Below are 24,030 nucleotides of genomic sequence, written 5' to 3'. Positions count from 1 at the left end.
AAATCTCATGTGTGTTAACCTTTTGCAGATTACCGAGGTTCTATTATACTCTGGCGGTTTGGCGGTTTAAGCCAATTTTGTTTCGAGTACATTGCCATTTATCTGGCGGTTAATGGTCAAGAAATAAAGGCGGTTTTGATCTTTAGGAGAAAACGAAACCTTTTTACGGTCTAGGAAGAACAAAATATACCGGGTTGCGGAATGAACGACCCCCTATAATAGTAAGAACCTAAGATTTAAGAACCTGTTGGGCTAAAATTTCTAAATTAGAACCACTTTTCTAAGAACCTATTAAGCCTGAAATTTGAGAACAGTTTCTTATTTTCTGAAATTGATTAAATGTTAACTTTCAGATACGAGGTATTACTGTACATGTTTATAATGTCATGTTCTGAATGATTAGTGCTTCATTCATTCTGAATGATTAGTGCTTAGAGGGAGCAGGGGTGGCCCAGTGGTGAGAGCGCTCGCCTCCCTACAATGTGGCCCTGGTTCGATTCCCGGACCTGGCGTCATATGTGGGTTGAGTTTGCTGTTGGTTCTCGTCCTTGCTCCGAGGGTTTTTCTCCGGGTTCTCCGCTTTTCCTCCCTCCACAAAAACCAACACTTCCAAATTCCAATTCGATCTGGAATCAGTGGGATCAAGAAGAGCCACCTAGTAGAAGATCGCACTGTAAATTCCCATTTATTTATTTTTATTTATTTATTTATTTATTTTTATTCATTTTTACATTAACACTTGTGTGGTATGCAAATTTTATACAATAATTAGGTCGAATATAACTTATGTATATTAGCAACAATGTAAATGTTTATTCAGAAAAAAGAACCTATTAAAACCTGAATAGCCTAAATTTTGTGTTAACTACCATTTATGTAAAAACCTGTTTAGGCTTACCTGGAAAAATTAGGTTCTTACTTTCAGGTTTTTTACTGTTCAGGCCCTCATTACTACCAGTTTTACCAACACGCTCGAACACGCCTTGCAGATAAGACAACCAACTGATGTTAAAAGGGGCTATGTCACGCAATTTTAGGCGATTTCGGCACTGACAACTGGTCATAGAATTAGCTGAAATATCACAATAACGGCTTAAAACTGTAGAAAAACTCAAAAGAAACAAAGAAAGGCGAAAAAGCAGCATGGATGGGCAAAATTCGAGAAGATTAAAACGGATTGCGTTCGGGTAAACTTGAAAAACGTCGGCCGAACTTTTTTCAAGTTTATCTCAATGTGTGTGAAAGTGTCATTTACATTGCTCGAACATCACCCTTGCTTGCTATGTGGCCATGATTTTGCCAATAAAAGAGGGCTAAAAGACTTTTGCGCTGCCAATTTGAAGTTTAGAGCTCTTAATTAACGAAAATAAATAGAATTACCTAAAATTGCATGAGCCCCTTTAAATATGTTTAGTTGTCGAACAAGCAATAAGTCTATTATAAAATGCAGAATTGGCTATTGACATTTTAATTTACAATTTCAGCATCCTGACTAACTATTGAGAATTCCACTGTATTATTATAACTCACAGACTTCAAGTATTCTGTACAAGTTATAGCAACTGTGGTTGTTTCTACAATTGTCATTTATGAGGTTAGCATCATCCATATCCTGCATTTTTGTGCCCTTGAACGTTCCCTGACGCAATCTTTTCACTCACAGTTATTTTTTGTTCATAATATTTTGCAGTTTACGGTGTTTTTCATCGGCTTTATGGTGGGAGGCCTGTGGTATCTGAGAGACAGGGCTTTAGAGAAGAGATTTCTTCTGTTTTTCTTGCCAGACGCTACCGAATACTGGTTTAATGTCACAGTCAAAGTTCTTGAGACAGTCACGCGTAAGTGTGCTTAAAACGTTTGTAATGTTTTACTAAATAACTGATTTAAAGTTAACCCATTGGCTCAAGTGCCGGCCAAAACCGGCCGTGACGAACGTTGCCCTTTGTTCCACTTCTGACGTCATCACCTTTGAACAAAAATAGCAAAACTAATTGCTGGTTTTCACTGTCACGCAAGTAACGATACTGTCACGCGCTGCAAAAAGAAATCCAAATCTTTTGAGTAAAAGAAATCAAGAATATTACAGGTTGTAGAAAATTACTAGATAGTCTACGTGTCCAAGTCTCAGGTCTGTACGGTATTCTGTACTCGAGTTATCCGTTGAAATGTTTCACGAAATTTTAGAGTGTACAGTATGGAATTCCATGCTGGAGTCCGTGTGAAGGGGCACCAAGATGGCCGCCGGAAATGAATGAAAACATCTGGCATTCACTTCTGCTATAAAAAGCGGTCAGTTCACCTTCATGAATACGTAAACACTTATATAAACACTTCTTGTAAAACCTCAATTGTTCAGATAGTTAAAAATCACAGGATGAAACATTTTATTCAAGTATACGTGACAGCCTTCAGGCGGCCATTCTGATGTCGTGTGGCGGAAAACTCCGAAATTCAAAACGTTATATCTTTAAAACGGCGGATGCTAACGAGCTGAAAACCTTCAATAAGATATATGTTGAGGACGTCTAATAGCCAGTGAAGGATAAAAAGTCATGAAACTCGCGATTCTGGATTTTCCAATTTAGATGACGTCACGTGAAAACCAAGTATACTTAATCTTTGAACGAGGAAACGATCTTTCCATTGATACCCGGTTTACAGCGATTAGGTTAAATGAACTTCAAATACACACGAAAATGCCGAGATATGTGAGTGAAAAACTCGGAGGAAAATTCGCTTCAGTCAACCGCCTATAGCTACTCAATGTCAAGAATTTCCTGTATGCATTATGAGCCTCTCAATGGGTATTTCCGAAGAAATCGAAGACGCGAAGATCACCGCGGAAAAAAACAAAGATCTCAAGATTGAAGCGACCTAAAATTGACTAAAACTCGTGTGATCAATTACTAAGATATAAAACTGTCAAACTCGTTAACACTACAGAAAATATCTGTAATTTCTCAATTTTGGCATTTGACCACATTTCACTGCGTCTTCCACAACAGTGGTTTACAGTCACTGCCGCGAAACCACAGGAAGCCATTTCAAGGTTCAAACGTTCAAACTGTTTCAATCCATAAAACGAAGATCTGCAAAAAAAAAAAAAAATTACGAAGAAAACGAAGACCGTGGGTACCCAAAGAGAGGCTCTATTATGCCTTCTCGGGAATTATTGAACTGAAAGCATGCCCAGTGAAAGGCCAACAACTGCAGCAAAAAGATAAGAAAAGGAGAAAAAGAACAATCGAGGGAAAAAATCGACAAAACGAAAAGCTTCAAGTGGTAGGGCACTTTCTGAACCAAAAAACTCTACTTTTTGTGCATGCCCGTGCAAAAATGCCGTAAAAAGCGATGCTAGTGGAAAGAAAGGCATACCACAGGCGTCCCAAACTCACGATTTAAGAAATCGATCGAATAAACGATTTATGTAAGCGTATGAATGATTTATATAAGCGTATCGACTGGGACGTGACTAGTTAAAGTGCGCGGTGTTGTGTTACAATTTAGGGCAGGCCGTTGGAGATTTGAGCGCTCTGTAAAACTTTGTACGGAGTTTAAAATAACGTGCAATAAAAGCGCTCCACGAAATAATTTTACCTTCCTTTTCAATAAAATAAAGAAAATGTACGCACTTCAAGTAGTCACGTCCCACTCGATACGCTTACAAAAATCACTCATACGCTTACATAAATCATTTATTCCATCGACATATCTCGAATCGTGAGTTTGGGACACCTCTGGGCATATATATGACCATAAAATGTCCAAAATGTTCAAAAAATACGCGTTTTTAAAAAATCTCCGGGTGTCAATGGATTAAAGCTGTCAGTTACGTATATTGTGAGAAGTATGCAAAATATCTTACATAAAGTAATAATTTAACGAGTTGCGTTACACTGGAAATATTGTCTCTTTGTGTAATCGGAATTATGGTGTCAGAAGTGGGATTTTAACTCGTGTTGTGTTGGGGCAGGGTCGCAGCAACAATTTTCGCACTGAACAAGTTTGTGTATCTTGTTGACGTTCGCCTTGCACTAATCTTATGTTTTTTTGCCTGTTTCGACTTCTGTTTTTCTCCTTAAAAAATAAACAAGACCTTTTGAGTGATAAGGAGGATAAGGGCATACACTTCCTCTACAGATATCACTTTATCAAGCAAGTCTTTCTATAAAAAATATAACTGTCATTTGTATCAAGCTGTACAGATGACGGGCCATTACTTTCTTGGAGGAGGTGGGGGGGGGGGGGGGTATTAAAATTGTCCTCTGCAAAATTTTTGTTAATTTATACACCTGTGCAATCCTTTTTTTTTCAAAATTCAAAAATTTATTTGTTTTACATATCATGTTTGCAAACGATTTCTAGGCCCTGCAAACATTTTTCCGAATATTTTTCATACACCCACCCCCCCCCCCCTCCCCCCCCCAAAAAAGTAATAATGATCCGTCCCTAGGGTTTCCGCAATTGACCAAACACTATTCTTTTCTTTTCTTTTCTTTTCTTTTCCTTTTTTCTTCAAATGTAGCCATCTATCTCGTGACATTCCTGGTTTCGGCGGTCTTTATGGTTTTTCAGATGTATCGTTTCATGTTGGCTTTCAGGTATGTAAAAAAATTAATTTATTTATTATCCTAACGTCTTAATGAAAACTTTTTTTAATTTGATTGCTTCTGAAGTTAAGGACATTTATGTCCTTTGACCAAAGTGGATAAGCTTTCTCTTGTTTAGACTGAATTTTGACTGCCGAATGCTAAAAATATTGTTAATTTTTGTTTAGAAATCATGTGACGAAATTGAATAAAAATGACCGCTCCTTCCAACCGACAGAACTACCATCTCCGGACTGGCTTGTTGTGAGTGAACTTTCTTTAGTTCTTTTTTTATTATTATTTTTCAATAATATTGATTAGTAGAAAGTCAGTGGTGTTCTACTGGAAATCCACAAGAATGATTGGTTCTCCCACTGTTTTCTATTTAACAATTATTCCACGAGGCGCTTTGGATATGAGATGGTAGATAGTCAACGAGGCGCGGTAGCGCCGAGTTGTCTTTATACCTAATCGTACCTTTTTGGTACGCTTCGGCGGCATATCGGGCGAGTTTGGTCGAGTCATGGTTCGTATTTTGGCGAGACGCAGTCGAGCCAAAATACCCATGGCGAGACCAAACGAGCCTGATATGCAGTCGAAGCGTACCAAAAAGGTACGATTAGGTATTTACCGTACCAAAATTCAGCCAAAAGTCCGGTTATATTTATCGCTTTGTTGAAGCCATGCTTGCAAAAAACGTACTGGAAATTATGTTGACTTGGACTTCAACACTTTTACCAAGTTCTTCTTCTGCCTTTTTTTCCACTCGTTTGTTTAGAGTTTCATTCCCTAAATTTTCAAAATCAAAATTAAGCGAAAAATTTGGAAATTCCGACTCCATTTTTTCATTTTCATTTTTTACTCGTCGGCAAACATCGCGCAATTGGCAAGCGCACTCAAGTTTAGTTTTGGCGGGAAAGTTTTTCTCTTTTTACGACCGCTAAACACCGCTAAATTTAAATTACAAAGTTCTGTTTTTATTGGTAAAACCTCCTCCTTAATTCATCGTACAGTAACACTACTTTACTTTAGTGACCGTGATATGGGGCATATCAGGTCAGTGACTTAATATCGTAGGATATCAGGACAGTAGATCGCGCTTCTGATTGGCTACTTGCGAATTTGGGTACGGTAAATAACGATATCATATCCAACAAGCGCAAGTGGAATAATTGTTTTATTAAAAACGCACAAATAATTGCAATATTTGAGCTCCCCAGCTGTTTTCCTTGACACGAATCGGCTACCATATTTGTGGTCAATGGTATATGAGCTCATATACCATTGCCTGTAAACCAATCAAAACTCAGGAATTGCAATACAATGTATACCATTGCTAGTTTTTAATAATCGCTGTTATACAATAACCAAGCTACTGCGCGCGTTGTGATTGGTTGATGCCTGTTATCTATTAGAGTACAGATGACGTCACTGCGTGGTGTGACTCGCTCGTGTGATCATGCAGTGTTCATAGTCCAAATCAGCAAAATTTTTCAAAACTCACGAGGACAACAACAAAACAAAAAAGGTGAAAGAATCCGCCAAGTATCGTTTATCTTTTAAAACATTTAACTGGGCTAAACAAACTTGAAGTTGACATTGAATGATTCGAGAAATTATCGAAATCAGTGTCCGAATTTGAACAGTTGGACGACGCCTCGGGAAACAAATGAATGGCGGTTGAACGCTAAGATTAGAGCATACAGATTTGAACAACTTTCCAAATGGAATACAGATTAGTTTAATTGTTTTCATTGACGTTTTAATTTTCCATTATTCTGTTTAGTATATCGGTTCAACAGTGCTTCATGGCAATGAAATGGAAACAACTTTAGCTCACCGGTAGCGTCATTGCTTACACTGAAGTGTACAGAAGTCTTCTGTTATTGAATAAAACAAATAGCTTTCATTTTGCCGTGGGTCTGTTTAGTTATAGATCATAGAAGACGTCAAAATGTGGTAAGAACATCATCAATGTTTGTTCTTACCACATTTTGACGCCATCTGTGATCTATAACTGAACGGACGCACGGCAAAATGAAAAAGAAAATTTGGGCTTGTAGTCTAATTGTTAATGATAAGGTTATTAATGCGGTCAATACTGTACCGAAAGGAACCAATATCTGTAAATGTATTAAGAATCTTTAGAGAGCACTGCCTAAGCCGCATCTCATATGCTCGTAATCAATTATGATATTCTTTTGTTTATCGGGGAAATGTAAATTTCAAGTAATTCCTCTACTTTGTTATTTTAGTAGAAAGAGGTTATCCACAACATGCGAAATTTTATACTACGGTAATTATGGCATTTGCTGAATTTTATCCTTATTTAGGGTCACAGTTTGAGATTTTGTGGATACCAAATCGCTTATTTTTTGACTGGTAAGTAAGAATTAAGAAAGCTTATTACTTGGGTTCACACTAGAGCTCGTAAGTATAATCTAAGTGCACTTGGAACCTACTTTGAGTGTGAAGGGGTAAAACGTACTTACTTGAACTTTACTTGGTGACCATGGAAACTTTCGTAGTTCAAAGAAGCCGAAGTACGCCGCCAAGTATGGTCTACACCACACTTGTGAACGCACTTGACCAATAGGAAATGGAAGCCAACTGAAAGTGGCGTGCAGCATTGTCACGATTCTGAAGGTGATTGACAGCTTGTACCTCAAGTAATATACTTTGTCATCTAGTGTGAAGCCACGTTTTGTAAAGTGAAACTTGAGATTTTCAAGTGCGCTTGAGTCAAATGCTTACTTGAACCTAACTTAGCTTCTAGTGTGAAGCCAAGTAATGTTTGCGAAGTAGTTCGAAATAAAAACTTCGATTTGACGCGTGTAAGGCGGGGGGGGGGGGGGGGGGGGTTACCTGAAGGCCGCTTAACATGGGTTTAACGGAAATATCTCGTTCGCGTCAGTTCAAGGAATCTAAAAACCCTTAGCTCACTGCACATATCTATGTTTTACGGTGTTTTCTAGATTTTCTGGGTGATTTTGGGGGATGTTTGGGAGAAGATAATTTTTCTTAAAGATAAGTAAAATATAGAGAACTAAGTAATTGGAGATTTAAAGATAAAAAAATAACGTGCTGCTATTTTAAATCGCGTGTGAAAGCTTTGATTTTTTAACTGATGAAGGCTTAAGCAATAGCCGAAACGTCTTGAAAAATAACATCAAAAACACAGCCAGCGACAAACCTTCAACAAACCATTTTTAGGTAGCCTGTTTACTCTTGAAAGCTACATGTTTGATTGCATTGATTGCTGATAAATTTGTTTGTTTATTTGTTTTGATTGCAGGTTTTTTGTCACTAGCTTTTACTTGTGTCTTTGGAGTGGCACTTGTGACAGCTTTAGTTCTGGTCATGATTCACATGGAAGAAGTACGAAACAAAGTTATAGATATCGCGACAGGCATTCTGTACGTATCACATTTAAAGCGACTTTAGGTGGATTTCCACTGACACGTAGTTTTTTACGTGCGTGAAAAAATTTAGAGACAATGTATGAACGACTTGCGAAAACGTATACGCAAGTCGTTCATACATTGTATGTAATTTTTTTCATGCACGTTAACGCACGTAAAAGTTTACGCGTCAGTGGAAATCCACCTTTTGTCACGAATTTTCACGGATTTTTGTACAGCCAAAATTTATATTTGTGTTGTAAGTAACCTAAATGAAATAATGGCCCGCTTACATTAAACATTGCTATATTGGAGCACTGAAACTTATAACGAGAATCTTTGGCTGCGGATGGCATGGCTCGGATGGAAACGGATTACAACTTGAAAACGTTAGGCTAACGTTTTCAAGTTGTTTCCGCGCGTCAGCAAAAAACGATATTTATAGCCGTAGGTTGATTTCTATCCACAAATTTATGTTATACAGTAAAAACCCGCGTATAAGAACACCTATTTTGGCGGTTCAGGCTGATTTGGTTCTTTTATAAAGGGTTATAATCTGCAAAATCAGCCTGTAAGTGTTCTTAAGTGTTCTTAAAAAAAGTTTCTTAAAATAAGGAACATACTAGGCTACCAATAGATGAAATCAATATATATGCACACAATTGTATTTTAATTTTAATAAAATTGATAAATCAAGGCAATACTGTACTTTAATTGGGGTGGAACTATTATGTGTGCAATGAAAAGTAGTGTTGATCTTTGATATTTTTCCATATAAGAACAACTTTCATTTTTCAGGCTGAATGTGTTCTTATATAAATGGTACTTTATTTCCTAAAATCAGGCCTGGGTGTTCTTAATCCACTTGTTCTTATACGCGGGTTTTTACTGTATCTTCCTTTAGATGTTCAATGATAATGCTATTTTATAGGTTTAGTTGCTTTCCACTAATTTAAGAACAGTTTAGACCAAAAATCTTCGAAATCCCCGAGACATAGCTCCTTTAGTTAACTATCAAACAAAATTTTATTTATAGTTATTCTTGTTTCTTAAAACCATGAATTTAGCGAATTTTTTTTTCTTCCAGCCCACCGCTCGGCGTCACGCTCGTTGTGTGGCTGTTCCAGATTTTTCTCTCCATATTTGTGTTTAAGGATCGTTCTCTTCGTTCCGACAAAGCCATGACAATCGACAACAGGTGTGTATTACATTCCTTTTTAACTCGGAAAAGAGTTGTAGTGGGCGAAGTGAATTCACTCCTTCACTCCTTCACTCCTTCACTCCATCACTCCTTCACTCGTTTCCTGTTAGACATATGCACGCAATGCGTGCAAGTGTTTTAAGGCCTCTAGAGAATGTAGTCCGGTGGATAAGTAAAAGTATTGTGCACTTTGTGATAAAATCATGAAACTTGGCACACTAATACTATAGATCATGGTGAACATTTCAAAGATTATAGGCATCCTGGATGTGACCTTTTTCAGGGGGGGGAGGGGACTTTTTCAAAATGGCCGCCAACCAGATTTTTTGTTAAGACAACGTGGAACAAAGCGACGTGGTAAAACATCAAATTGTTATTTTTATGATATATACTTATTGATCTAACACCAAAGATAAGAAATATGGTATCAAAATTTCTTTTAAAGTGTCTTACAGAATTTGAGCGGTCATTTCGTGGCTAAAATTACATATGCAAATTAATGATTTCATTTCACTCATATCAAATAAACCCCGAGATTTACTTTATGACTGTTCTGAAGCTAAGCTCATAAGCGATACAATGATTTCCACCCACAAGGGTCCCTGACATTCGTGGCGCTGACAGGGCAGATTTTCTTTTACACATCTACGCCGTCTTCTGCAGCGTTTAGCACATCCACTCACTGAGGAGGAGGCGACGACTGGTTTTCATGTTGAAAAAACACTTCAAGGTCAGCATCGCGCACTTGACTGGTGATACGTAATGTTGAAAACAAATGCCAGTACAGCCTCATGGTCTGTAGTTACTGTTGTGTGCGGGTTTTTGCTTTATCGAGATGCCACTAGAAAACTCAAATTATCCTATCCTATCACTGAGTCGAGTTGTGCGTTCTACTTTTCTGCTGTTAAAGAGCTCGTTGCACTGGTGTTCGCTAAGATCTTTCAAATTACGGACAGAATCGATGATTGCTACATTCATTACCTTCTGAATACCAAGAATTAAGAGATCACTGCTGGTTTGAGAATGGATTGTCCATTGTTTAATGGTCAAAAATCCTGGCCATCTCTGTTCCAGACACCATCCATCTCAGTAGTGCCGATGCAGTAAGCCCCACTTCTCCTCCATTTCTTTTCATGAAGGCATTGTTCTGTTCATGGCCTTCATCTAAAGCTATCCTAGTGAAAGGTCACTATTAACGCGGTGAACTTCGCCTTCCAAAATGCTTCCAGTATTCTGTGGTGCTTGTGTTTATCGCGAAGCATAACCATGCCTCTTAACATACACCGCTTTCAGGAAAAAATTCGAAGTTCCCTAACCGCTATTTCACCTTGTACTAGTGCTGACATCTAGCTACTGCCATCAATGCTATCTTGTTGTGTTGGCCAGGCAGCATTTCTATAAATGAATCTTTCCCATATGTTTCTGGCCACATCTACTTGATTTGCTTTGCAATCGTGAATAGTATAAAGGTTCATCAAATGTGATCATTCATGTAGGGTTTTTCCAAGGATTAAGAACAGCCACAGCCTCTTTCACCGCATTCTTGGAATGAGGAATCATCGCCATTGACTTCGAGTCATTCGGGAAAAGAGGAAAAAGGGAACTGACTGCTGCAAGACCATGACCTGGGGTATTTGCTGGTTGTTGTCTTCTTTAGTGGTATGCAGCCCAAAATACATTCAAGTCCTTATCACTCGCACTGTCATAATTACCATCGATAATCTTGTTGAGGTGATCGGACCTGTCATTGTCTTCTGCTACAGCATTCGTTATTCATTAGACTGCAGCTGGGCTGTTTCAGTCCACAAACTTTTAGAACAGGAGGCTTTTTCTTTGTGACAGTCGGCTACCAGTACAAGTGTGTAGCTGACAGGTCTTGCCAGACCTGGAGATAGAAATGCATGATTGTTCTGATCTGTGCCACGATTTTCAGTGTCGGGGTACTGAAACAGTGTTATGCCTGTCCCATGGAAGGATCCATGTGCACTAGTCGGATCATGGTCAATATTATCGACTGCTGATGTCGTAAACACACCAATGGTTAGTATAGACGGGCAAACTGTTGCAGCTGTCTTGAAGTGGCTAATAGCAACCTTCAGATTTGACTTCGAGTACGAGATCGAGTACGAGTATGACTTTGGAATTTCGACAAGATTGTATCCCCCAAACTATAACTCTTCCGTGTTGCTGACTAACACATAAATAAACGTTAGGGATAAGATTGGTGTGATAAGTGATTATAGGAGGCACACAAATTTGGTTTGAAAACTCGTACTCGTACTCAATCTCGCACTCGTAGTCCAATCTGAAGGTCGCTAATGACAGAGTTTTCAAGGTCTGCAGACAACACGTTCATATGAAACAGACAATCCCAGCCTGTAAAGTGTATCCACTAGATCTTTTGATCTTGTCAGATTTGAGTGTACTATTAAATGCACCTAGAAATAATGGCAGTCTGAGTGGCGTCTCCCGTTCTTCGAAATGCCTGGTGTTCGAAGAGGGTCGTTGACGCCGGAGCTCACAACTGTTTTACAGTAAAATAATTGTGAATGAAGAGACATAGCAAGTTGTGACAAGTAGCTTTGTGGTTGATGTTACTCCCATGATAATTGTAAAAATCATAAGCAACGATTGAAGCACCGAATTTTCCTGACAACCTCTGTGAATGAACCAGTGATGCGCATGAGGCACGATCTTAGAGATTTTCCGACGTTTTCATTAGCCACAAACAGCAAATTTCTATCCTTCCAACTGAGACAAATTGGTGAAATTGTTTTAGCATACACGCTTGTACATAGAATGATCTACTGAGGAGTCCCATCCAAGCCGATGCACTCTATCAGCGTAAGCGGCTTGTACATATGAAATAAGTTCAGCAAAAACAGTAAAGAAAAACAAAAATATGGGAGCAAGATACTATTACAAAATCAGTGTGAATGAATTCTTTTAAAACATCTAATTTGCATAAAGCCCAAAATGACAACAATTTTCCCAAAACATTTCAAAATTTCCATTTTTGTACAATTTTCTAAATTCTGGACTTTCTTTAATAAATGACCAACCTTAAAAACATTAATTAAACCTTTCAGTAAGTAATTTGGCAATATGCTCTCATAATAAAGGTTCTGGCTGACGGCCATTTTGAAAAATACCCCTTCCCCCCCGGAAAAAATCATATCCAGATTGCCTATAATCTTTAAAATGTTCCTCATGACTTATAATATAAGTGTGCCGAGTTTTATGCTTTTATCATAAAGTGCACGATTAGTCCCTAAAATGACACTTATCCACTGGACTAATGAGACCTTTTCTCTGATACCTACATTTCTTGTTGAATTACATAAAATTAACATGCTTAGTCACCAACCGAAATATTGTATTAATGTCAGTTTTCTTGAAATAATATTATGATATTTATTCAGCTATAAGCCGAGACCGTAAACCTTTGGTTTTTTAGAACCAGTTAGAAAAAAACTAACCCAAAACACTCAGGTAAAGATGAATTTATTTCAGTACGATTTGATGAAAAAAAATCGCTCGACTTATAGCCAATGATATTATTATTATTATTATTTTTCGTTACCTTCAAATAACAAAAAGGAAAAATAAAAAAAAAAGAAATCAATTTGCAACAGATGGGAACTCTATCTCTTGGCCTTTCGGTCTGCTCTCGATCAGTATTTGATGACAATCAAAGTGAAGTAAACAGAAGTTTGGAAAGTATAACATCATTTGTATTAGCAAACCTTTATTTGCCAGTTTGTTGTTTTCGATTCTTGTTTAATAATAACTTTTCCGAGTTTAGTGGCTTATAGCCACTTTTAGTTATTTAACTCGGAAAACACTTGCAGTGGGCGAAGTGAATTTCCCTCCTTCCCTCCTTCACTCGTTTCCTGTTAGACATAGGCACGCAATGCGTGCAAGTGTTTTAAGGCCTCTAGAGAATTAGACTTGTCCTCTGATTACCGACATTTCTAGTTAAATTACATAATATTAACATGCTTTATTACCAACCGAAACATTGTATTAATGCCAGTTTTCTTGAAATAGACCAAAACGTAGTGTCCTTTGCCGTAGTGCCATGCAGCTGGTACGAGCATTTTTTTAAAAAGAAGATCCGGCAACAAGAATTTCTGGGTTTTACTCTGCTTTGTGTGGTTCCCTATAGCTACATTCAAAGGTTTTAGACGAAAAATGTTCGAAGCTGTGTATTTGGGAGGAAACAGAGAAAAGAAAAATAATGTCCAGGTTTAATCGTCTTGACTGATAAATAGACAAATTCTTAGATAATGACATCAAGAAAATGTATAAAATTATAAAGAACATTTGGTAAGGATTTCACTAGGCAAAAGCATAAGCACAAGCATAAGCGAACTCATTCTTCTTATAGGGTAAGGAAAAGTCTGCATACGAGCCTAGTGGCCCATCAGGCTGGAGCTTATCCCGGTTTCAGCTGCAGTAGCATGAAGCAACTAAGAGTATTTCTACTCCCCCTGGATGAGATGCTAGTACAACGTGGGTTACTCCCAGCATTAAATTCGCCGGTGCCCATTTATACACCTGGGTAGAAAGAAGCACTACAAGAGTAAAGTGTCTTGCCTAAGAACACAACGCAGTGACCCGACTAGGGCTCGAACTCGGACCGCTTGATTCGGAGTCCAGCGCACTAACCATTAGGCTACCGCTCCTCCCGAACTCATTCCTTTTACTGCTGTCCTAACAGGAATTCTCTATTTTCCAATTGCCCATAATGCACTTTGTTTGCCCCCCAAATTTTGCATAAACTATTGTTTTGGAAATATGCAGTCCTCCCAAGAGAATTTGAAAACAATAGTTTATGCAAAATTTGGGGGCAAACAAAGTGTATTATGGGCAATTGGGAAATAGAGAATAAGCATAAGCACAAACCTCGTTCCCAAGGTCTCTCTCTCCGCGCCCCCTCTCTGCTCTGGGTGGCGGGGAGAGAGAGACCCTGGGAACGAGGTTGCATAGAACTGTTCTTTTTTCATGTGCTTATATTCCTACTGAGGGCCGCAATAAGAACGAGTATGTTTTTTCTTCTTGTGCCCGTATGCTTGTGCTTGTGATGGTACATGTGTACTTGTGCTTATACCCACTGAAAACCAGCTTTTTGCTATGACACGTTACATGAGCAAACTTATTCAAACACTGTCGGACCCCTTTCGAGCAGAAACTGGACACTCCATTTACGGTATTTTTTCTAAAGAAATAAAAAAATGTCCGAATCTAACACTGTCTTGTTTTTATCTCTTTCAGACAATTTTATCTCCTGTCTTCGTTTTTCTTCTTTTTCTTCAATATCCTGGTCGGTCTGTTCTCTTGTGTGAGTCGCATTCTCATAGGAATTGGCCTTGGTATCTGTTTTGTTGGACGAACGGACCGCTCCACTTTGATGAAAGGTTTTCACGAGCTTGATCGAGGTAAGGTGACTATGAAGTGAAACATGTTTTTGGATTTGTTTAAAACTTTCTCTTTTAAAATACAAGTTTCCAAGGTATGAAACGCCTAGGGCTAAAACTTACGATTTTACAAGCTCCTCAAGGTTGTGTCGCTTTGCCCTCAAAAATGGTATAGTAATTGAATTGCGCGGTCAAGATAACACGTGATAATAACGTCTGACGTCACTTTGGTGCCACAAATCCATCTTTGAGCGCACGGATTCTGAATCGCTTGGATTGCCCGTGTTCTATCCTTCTAGCTTTTCTTTCCCTTCTTCGCCGTAAAACTGCAATAACTAGGAATAAAAGACGCCACGAGCTTTGCTTTTTCATTGAGGGCTGCCACTGTGTTGGATCTAAGGCTAAAATGATTATTTTTCGTAGGTCTTTGCTCATACTAGGCGATCGTGACGAGACGCCACGAGCTTTGCTTTTTCATTGAGGGCTGCCACTGTGTTGGATCTAAGGCTAAAATGATTATTTTTCGTAGGTCTTTGCTCATACTAGGCGATCGTGACGAGACGCCACGAGCTTTGCTTTTTCATTGAGGGCTGCCACTGTGTTGGATCTAGGGCTAAAATGATTTTTTTTCGTAGGTCTTCGCTCATACCAGGCGATCGTGACGATCATATGAGAACCCCCGATCGCTTCGATCGCCTACGATCGTCTTAGTATTAACAAACGCTTGATGCGATAGAGAGGATCGAGAGGAACATATGAGAACCATGATCGATTCTAGCAGCCGTTCAACAGCGTTTACATTTCATTACAGGTTACATGGCGTATCTCGGGTTCTTACACGTTCAAGTGTCTCACAAGCACCCTGTGTTACGTGTGTTTTGTCATTTGTTACTGCACAAAGCCAGGCTGAAGAAATGGGATGACAGTACAGGTGAAAAAAAATTGTGTTATTTGAGACGTTTTCGCTTTTTTGACGAAAATAGTTTTGTTTGCGTCCATTTTGCGCTTGACTGGCTCCTAAATAGCGAAGCGCGCGCGAGGTCTTAAATGAATATGCCCCATGCACCAGGCACAGGAAACATCAGCGTGTTCTGAGAGAAATTGAGGGAATCTATACGAAGTTTTTTGTTGTAATAAAGTGTTTTAGGAACACCGGCTGTTTTAGAAAGTGTTTTAGGAAACTCGTCCGCCATTCTGTTTTGTTTGTCTTTTCCATGACGTCACTCGTGCGCTTCGCTATTGGTTTAAAAAAAATCCGTGCCTCGTGGTCTATCAATTTTTCTTTTAACCATTCAGGGAAATCCTTGCGCTGGTTTTCCCACACAAGGCACTGTTTGCAGTGGATGCGTGATTTTGCTGGAATTTCTTTGAAATAAATAAATAAAATAACTTTCTTTACCACACAAGTGAATAGTGCTTTTCGCGAGCGCTGATTGGTTAACTCGGAGGTGATTAGCAAAGTACTATTCACCTCCGAGCAGCTAAGGAGAAACAAACTGCCTTCGCGAGTCGCTTTGTTTACCGAAAGTGATGTTTTGATCCGCTAATTCAACTTCAGTGTCGGTGAATGTGGTGGATATTTACCTCCACTTTGGTGAATAGTTTTAATTATAATGAATGTCTTATTTTTCATACCTTTTTTAAATTGGTTTTCTTTTTATTTTAGTGAACGGAACCAGCGTCAATGAAGCACTGGAACTTGGTACAAAAAGTTTTCTTTTAACCCCAATATCCACGTACAAATTCTCCTGTTTGTTCTCCATACATTTTCTTATAGTATTAGCTGGAATAATTTGTTAAAAGATCAAATCAATTTCCTTTTGGTAATCAGTTAATAATTCTTTCAACCTTTTTCTCTTGATGAATTTTTGATATCGGTAGGCCGAATTTGGTGTTGGTCACTCTGCATTGCGTTGTGCATTTTTTTTTCTTTTAAATAATTACGGACTAATTCTCAGTGTAGAATAAGAAAAAACACGTCGGAAACGTGAATTTACCAAGCAATCGTGACTATAATCATGGTTATATTATAAGAATTTATTGGGAATAAACAATATGCTGTTGCTTCTAAACGCGCACGGGTACCCCCAACGTTTATTTCAAAATCTAAGTTCCTATAAGATGAACAATCAATAGCCAAGTTTGACAAAAATCGCAGTTCAGGTTATATCGGTGAAGTGACCTTAATTGAGAGGGAGGCAAGAGCTTTTATGATAACCACTGATTTCTTTCTACCCTTTTTTTAACAATTCAGTTTTTTTATTCACCAAAGTTAAGCAACTGACCATCCTGCAACCTGCTCACACACGCTCAGTTCTAAACTATTTTTTTTTTCATTTGATTATTCATTGCACAAGAATCTCTTTAATTCTGTCTACACGTTATTTAGGTCTAAGAACGTCGTCCCCGCAGTACCCCCGAGTGTCCGCGGCTGCGTATCACAAGTGGTTCGTTGCCATGACAATCATGCGGAACCCGTCGCTGATTCCGGACAGAAAACGTTTCTTCAGAAAAGTGATCCTCGAAAACGGTTGTGTCGATGTTCCAACTAATCGGAAACTCAGCGATTTGTCCGAGGTTTCAAGGCTTTAAAAGTGTTCTGCCGCCGATCTACCGAGGATGACCCGAAGGCGTCCCGACGAAGCTCGCCGACGTTTTAGCAAACAAAAAGAATGCCTGTACGAGGCTTCTATAACTAAAGTAGCATTTGTAGTCCTGTGTGAGGTTTACATACGTGAATAACAAAGAATTAGAAAGACAAAGTGAAATGTTGTGAGAGCTTTAAATTAAGGTCCTGTCCACATTATTCGAATTAAAGCTGTTTTAGTTAAGCATTTTAGAATAAAAATAAGCGATAAAAGTAAAGAACGTTTCGCTGTCTTCATGACAGCATTTTCAAGTTCAGTATAAATGTCAAGTGCGATGGCTATTTGTGAATATGATTTTATTATAGAGCGTAAGGAATGTAGTAAAGTATTTTGAATATAATTAAAGGTACAGAAAAATTAGGAACGCATTGTTCTATGTGAAACATTAACCCGGGTAAATTTCAAAACGATACGCTTCATCGCGCGAAGTGTTTCAACGCATGCACAGAGCTATTGTTAAGCTTATTAAACCTCTTGTTTTGACAGAGAATACATGAATATTGACGTCAGCGTTTTCAAAAATTCCCGGTTTCGCCATCCATACTACACCAGCTAGCCGGTGTTTTCAAATTTACCCACTTTGGAGAGCGTTTTTGAAAAGTACCGTTTTCGGTGACCGAAAACGTCGTTTCAGTGTGGACGGTTGGCCTATCCGGGTAAAAAAAGATACGTTTTCAAATTTACCAGGGTCAGTGTGGACAGGGCCTTAAGTGTTTTGCAACATGTACATTAAAAAATATTTTTGACGGTTCAAGTTCTGTTGCGTCATTTTTGCCTTATCCTTACAGCCACTCTACCCAGTTCCCGATCCATAACAGGAACGAGTACATTAGAAGAGGCCTGGAAACAAAAACCATTCAGTTACAGACCAATCTCGAGCCCAGAGTCCGTAGGTCAGCGGTAGGGGACGGAGTGTCTCCCGGCGAGCTACCACTGACCAACGGCTGTCCGAGAAGCCGGTTGAACACCGTGGGCTCGAGATTGGTTACAGCCATTTTGCTTCGAAATGGTGATGGCATTTTTACTGTGCAAAACAACATTTTATAATGCAGCCGCGTTTACGCGTGGTTGTGCTAAGTCGGGTTTTAAACTCTAAAGAGCTTTCTGAAACTTCTTATTGTCAGCAAACATAAGACAAAACACGAAAATCTCTTATTGTAAAGACAGCTATTTCTATTTGATCCTTAGAACATAGTATCCAAGATCAAGCATATAGGTGCGCTTAACATAAGCAACTTTAGTTACAAGCTAAAGCAATCCACTTTTAACTCGTAAAGCCCAAAACGTATGTTAAGAAACGAAGAGATAAACTAAATGTGTTTTCGCGTTTTTTTAGAGTTTCCACTGATAGTACTTAAGATAATGGTTGAGTGGTCATGCAATAGTCACGTGGTTATGTTCATACATTGCGAAAAACGCACAGTCCACGTGATAAAAACACGCGAAAATGCACTGACTTTATTTCATTTCTTTTCCTTTCGAATTCTACTACTCACTTCATCTCGCATTGCCGATGTACTTTAATTTATTTTTTGTCCAATAATGCTTCAATGTTATTGCTTCTGGTAGATCACTCACAACTTTTGTAAATGCGCGAGTAAGATCATTTATTTCCTATTTTTCCCTCTCCCTTTCCCTTTAGCCGTCGACGCTTCCTTAGCAACACCTTCCTTTGATTTTCCTCCTCGTCCTCTTCCACTTGCTCCAGCTTTAGCTGGCTTCTTTGATGCTTTAATCATGGCGCTATTTTCAATGTCATCATCTTCGCTATCGTTTTGCTGTTGTTCGGATCCTTCAGGCGCAAGGCTCTCTTCCTCCATCGCCTGGCTGTCATCTGTCCCTCCTTTCCTTCCTTTCTTTGGAGCTGCACGAATGGTGTAAGGAGTCTTGTGACTTTCTTTGTTGTAGGCCCGGGTGAAGGCTGATTTCACCTGCAACGAAATTATTTAAAAGAAAAGATTTTAGAGGGAGGCAGTCACCTTAGTAGGAAAGCAATGCAGCTTGGCTGTTGTTCGTTTAGTTTGTTTTTGTTGCTTGCTATTTGTTTGTTGTTGTTGTTGTTGCTTCTGCTGCTATGTCTGTTGTTGTTACAAATGCTGTTGCTGTCTGTTTTTGCTTGAACTATGTTACTCGTTGCTTATCGTTTGCTCAGTACTGTTGCTTGTCTGTCTGTCTGTTGAATAGTTTGTTTGTTTGTTTTTGCTGTATAACATGACTAAAGTTCTTCCCACCCTATGAAGTCTGCACTCGGTTCACACTGCCGGACCTTATCCATGAAGCGACTACTGAGGAGTATTTCTACTCCCCCTGGATGGGATGCTAGTACATCTCACATTGCCCTTCAGCATTTTGCCAGGTTTCCCTAACACCTCGCTAACACTCATTTATAATGCCGGGTGGATAGACCTACTTTAAGGGTGAGGTAGCTTGCCCAAGTTCACAAAGCAATGACCCAAGCCAGGAATAAAACCCAGACTGCTTGATCCGGAGTTCAACGTGCTAGCCATATTAAAAGACAAGGAAATTAAATTTTCCCGCTAACAGCTCGCCCCAGTAAGAATCAAGGATCTACAGGTACAAACCTTTGACGGGATAGAAGCTACAGGATCCCTCTGTCCTTCAAACTGTCCAACCTCTATGATCGAATCCCAGTCTTCTTTTGTCAAGTCATAGTCCTCCATCACTTGAATGACCCTGGACACTCCAGAACTAATCTCATCTGACTCCTGCAATGGTAAAAACATGTCGGTGTTTTCTAAGAATTAGTAACTCAAAAGCTGATTACTAACCGTACAAAACCAATAACCGAATGTGCTTAAGGTTCTTACAAGAAGTCACGGTACAAAAGGGGCCACAGACATCAGTTTTCAAGATTTTTCTGACTTTTCCCCGATAAAAACAAAATTTCCATGACCAAAAAAAATTCAAAACGTCAGATATAATAGCGGCCTCCAACATCCGCTTCCAAAAAGAAAACATCCCTATATATCAATGTTTTGTCTGGCCAGCAATGGTGTTAAATCAGGTGTAATGATTTTAATTTTGTATTAGTTTCCTTCAAAATGTCAATTTTCCCTGACTCAAAATAAAATTCCAATATGCCGTAGCTGCCAAAGGACAAATTTGCATTTCTTACTCAAAAGGTGTTAAGTGGAAAGGTAACTTTCTTTTTATGGCAAACCCTCTTGTTTAAAAAGAATGCACCGTGTTAGCATTCATGTGTAGCTTTGATTGTCAGAAAAGTTGCCAGAAAAGGTTTATTTCAGTTCAAGAGTACACTAATATAATACTATACACGAGTTAAAGAGTGTCTATCTCAAAATTTCTACAAGAGCGTAGCTGTTATTCTTCTGTCTGATAAAGTTTTGAGTTACTTTCCGTGTGTATTCTTTTGTCTTGCTCTGTAGATAACTTCAGATTTGAACAAAGACTCGTGTGACAGGTATCAAGACTTAAGTCACGCAAACACCATTAGAGCATATCAGTACGAGTGTCACAAATATTTAACCGTACCTGAGTCATAAGAGGTCTGGTAAGGACTTTCCTGAGATGAGGAATGTAATCCAGATTCATAGACAACTTACTTGAAGACGTGCTGTTGAGAAAAAGGCATTTATGATGTCAAAAAGTGAAAGAAGTACAGTATTTACTGGATTGAGCGTTGAGGCATTCTTTAAATTTTTAGTGTTTTAGTTTTAGCGCTTACTCGGGAGGGCGTCGGGGTAAATTTAAAAATTATAGGCATGCAATACGTGTATGTGTTTATTCGCGATGTCTAGTCTACTAAAATATATTTATAAGTTTAAACGATAATTACTTTAGCTTCTGAAACTGCTAGGGCGAGTAAAAAACTTTTTCAAAAAACGTTAGAAAATGGCATGCTCGCAAATCTTCGTAAAATTGCCCAAATCTTCTTATTCAACATAATGTATGTAATAAACAAAATCATGCATGGCTGCTCTAAAATATGGATGTTCTGTTTAACTTTATTTATAAAATAACTCAGATACTACGCGCGCTCTGATTGGTCAAAAACCTATGTACTATTGTACTGGTATGTTGGGATGGGATGTTGGGATGTTGGGAGAACACTCGAAAAGCTTGTAAATCACTTGCCTGTCGGCTCGCGATTTACAAGCTTTTCTCGTGTTCTCCCAACATCCCGCGTGGCTTTATTACGCCAGTAAAGCCCAAGAAAGTGTGGTCTATTGCTTAAATAGAGTTAAACACTTAAAGATAAATGTCATATCTTTCTGCATCCATGGTTTAATCTCTTATTTATCTTCACCTTAATCTCATGTGACTTTGTAGCTCTTGTAGAATGCGGTCCAGTCTGCCATACTTAGAATTTTTACCAAGCCACTGAGGAAATTCAATCCTCTGACCCATTCCCCCGCTTATTAGGTTTGATGGAATGACGCATGACATCATCGCCTGGAAATTGAACAACATTGGATCAATATTGGACAAGCCTTGAATTAACATTGGACTAACATTGGTTAACGTGTACCCCAGCCAGTTGCATTGGCAACATGGACCAGCTCAACAATAGTGCATCAGTATTGGAAAAGCCTTGAAATAACATTGGAATAACATGGATGAACACCCCAACCCTTTGTTTTGTAACTGCATTGGCAACATGGACTAGTTCAACAACACTGAATCAACATTGGGCAAGCCTTGAATTAACATTGGATAAACAATATTTGGAAGTGAAAAATCGACCAATATTGGACAAGCCTTAAATTTACATTGGATTAACAATGGATGAAGATCCCAACCCTTTGTTTGGTAGATGCATTCGTAACATGGACCAGTTCAACAACATTGAAACAATATTGGATAAGCCTTAAATTAACATTGGATTTACAATGAATGAACTCTTCAATTCTTTGTTTCGTACCTGCATTGGTAACATGGACCAGTTACCTCCTTGTCTGATACGTTTTTCCACCAAATCACCATCACAAATAGAGTCTGCAGTCTTACTTACAAGAGCCAGCGACTTCTTTATATTGCCACTAAATAACAAACAAAATGTACAAAGATTGAAAACCATACAGCCGAATGTGCCTTTTGTAATCTAAACGTTTAATAATAAATCTGGTTTTCCCATCAAGCAGTACAGGTTCAAGCCCTGGCCGGAGCACTGCTTATATTCCTGGCCAAGACACTTTTTGGCTCTTCTTGAGTACCGTGGACAAATTTCACCACTTGCCTCTTTGATATAACCCCTCCCCCAAAAACAATGTTTAATTTGTAATCTGCAAGATTGCATCATTTGACGTGAAATAGATGAAATACATTGAAATTAAAACTCATTTCTCCACATGATTTCGGAGGTCAGGCTGATCGGGTTCTTATTTAATGGGTGCTTAGTGGCAAATCAGCCTCAAAGTGTTCTTAAAATGTTCTTAAATTTCTATATTAGTAATACTACCCAAAAATGCCCCTAGATGTTAAATTAGCATAAATTAATAAATCTTCTTTGATTTTTATGATCACAATCAATACTGTATCATTGAGCCTATAGATGAGATGACTGGCTGTCCTTCATTATAGGTAATGATGAATAAAATCACTTGTTTTTTATGTAATTATGACACCTTTTCCATTTTATAAGAACATGCTGAATTTTTCAGGCTGATCTTGTTCTTATAAAAATGGGGCTTCATTGGCCAAATTTCAGCCTGGTGTTCTTAATCCATTTGTTCTTATATGCGGGTGTTACTGTAATTATCTCAGCTACTTTTGACGCCCATTGTCGTACTCGTACTCAATCTCATACTCGCAGACAAATCTAAAGGTCGCCATTATCGTCATCTAAACAATTAAGACGGATTCCGCTGAAAGTTCGAGCAATGAGTGCGAAAATTAAGTACCAAAAATCTACTCATTGCACGGCAACATTTTGTATACTATTTAAAAGATCTTATCGAAATTCATTTGTCTTAGTGACCCCGCAATTAGATTCTAAAGCATTTTCGAGAAAATAAAAGTCATACCTCGAAAAAATGTATAAAACACGCGCCATTTTGTTTTGAACTGGCGCGAAACGTCCGTTTAAACTGAAATAAAGACAACTTCAAATCCATTTTTCTCTCGCGGGATCAGCTTGAGTGCTAAACTTTTGAGTGGTTTTTGTTAGCTGTACTAAAACTGTTGCCATTATAAGAGGTTTTTTTGGTAACTTTATTTTTGCCTGTATTGCGCGAAAACTGTGCGGAAGCCATCTTAAAGAGCCAAGTGTTTATCTTACCGTGCCTGGCCTGGTTCAACCAAAAGGTAATTTTCTTGTACAAAAAGAGGCATCATCGAGTAGTCGCAGAAGAACATGTCTGACTTTTCATTTAAGTCCATCTTCGAACTCTCACCTCCTGATAGAAGTTTTCTCACAGCATCAAAAGGACCCTGAAAAGAAAAAAATCCAGTTAGAAAAGCTACGATGTCATTAACTTGCTTCAGTACAGCAGATAAAGAACAGTTTTTCACTGATTGTTCAAATTTAACATCGAATTGAACTTATAGGTGCAAAGCAACGGCTTTGAACATGTGTTTAAATAGCACTTCAGCTTTAATACATGTCATTTTGTGTCTAACCATACGATCCAGATATTGTTTATTTCAGTCGCCCTCCAATCTTGCTAAGCCTCTTGACATGCAAATTCAATTGTCCTCGGATTCGCATGTAGTCTTTTAAAGCAAATTTAAAACAATGCAGCTTTAGAATTCATTATTTTATATTTTTAAGCAGGCCCGTAGGGTGGATTT

At 38.5% G+C, this 24,030-nt stretch overlaps 2 protein-coding genes across 2 annotated transcripts in view; one reads left to right on the top strand and one right to left on the bottom strand.

Annotated features, from left to right (window-relative positions):
• The first annotated feature begins 1,068 nt into the window (after positions 1-1,068).
• Positions 1,069-18,013, top strand: LOC144664756 (stimulated by retinoic acid gene 6 protein-like). The gene is made up of 11 exons (XM_078525961.1): positions 1,069-1,594; positions 1,691-1,838; positions 4,526-4,601; positions 4,778-4,853; positions 6,923-6,971; positions 7,885-8,005; positions 9,078-9,188; positions 14,469-14,632; positions 15,423-15,542; positions 16,278-16,313; positions 17,001-18,013. Exons 2-11 carry the CDS (start codon positions 1,715-1,717, stop codon positions 17,201-17,203), a joined length of 1,080 nt encoding a protein of 359 aa, XP_078382087.1. The 5' UTR covers positions 1,069-1,594; positions 1,691-1,714; the 3' UTR covers positions 17,204-18,013.
• Positions 18,014-18,411: 398 nt separating this feature from the next.
• Positions 18,412-24,030, bottom strand: part of LOC144664636 (replication factor C subunit 1-like) — a 58,444-nt gene continuing 52,825 nt past the window's right edge. The window contains exons 18-23 of the mRNA XM_078525801.1: positions 23,519-23,670; positions 22,163-22,280; positions 21,548-21,693; positions 20,773-20,854; positions 19,842-19,985; positions 18,412-19,190 (exon numbers count right to left, since the gene is read on the bottom strand). Coding sequence (XP_078381927.1) covers positions 18,867-19,190; positions 19,842-19,985; positions 20,773-20,854; positions 21,548-21,693; positions 22,163-22,280; positions 23,519-23,670 — 966 coding nt within the window. The 3' untranslated portion in view covers positions 18,412-18,866. The remainder of the gene's footprint in view (positions 19,191-19,841; positions 19,986-20,772; positions 20,855-21,547; positions 21,694-22,162; positions 22,281-23,518; positions 23,671-24,030) is intronic.

This window comes from Oculina patagonica, chromosome 9 (genome assembly GCF_052425735.1).
Source record: "Oculina patagonica isolate OP01 chromosome 9, crgOcupat, whole genome shotgun sequence".
NCBI lineage: Eukaryota > Metazoa > Cnidaria > Anthozoa > Scleractinia > Oculinidae > Oculina > Oculina patagonica.
Note: the sequence above shows the minus strand (reverse complement) of the source record. Positions and strands in the feature narration are given on the sequence as shown.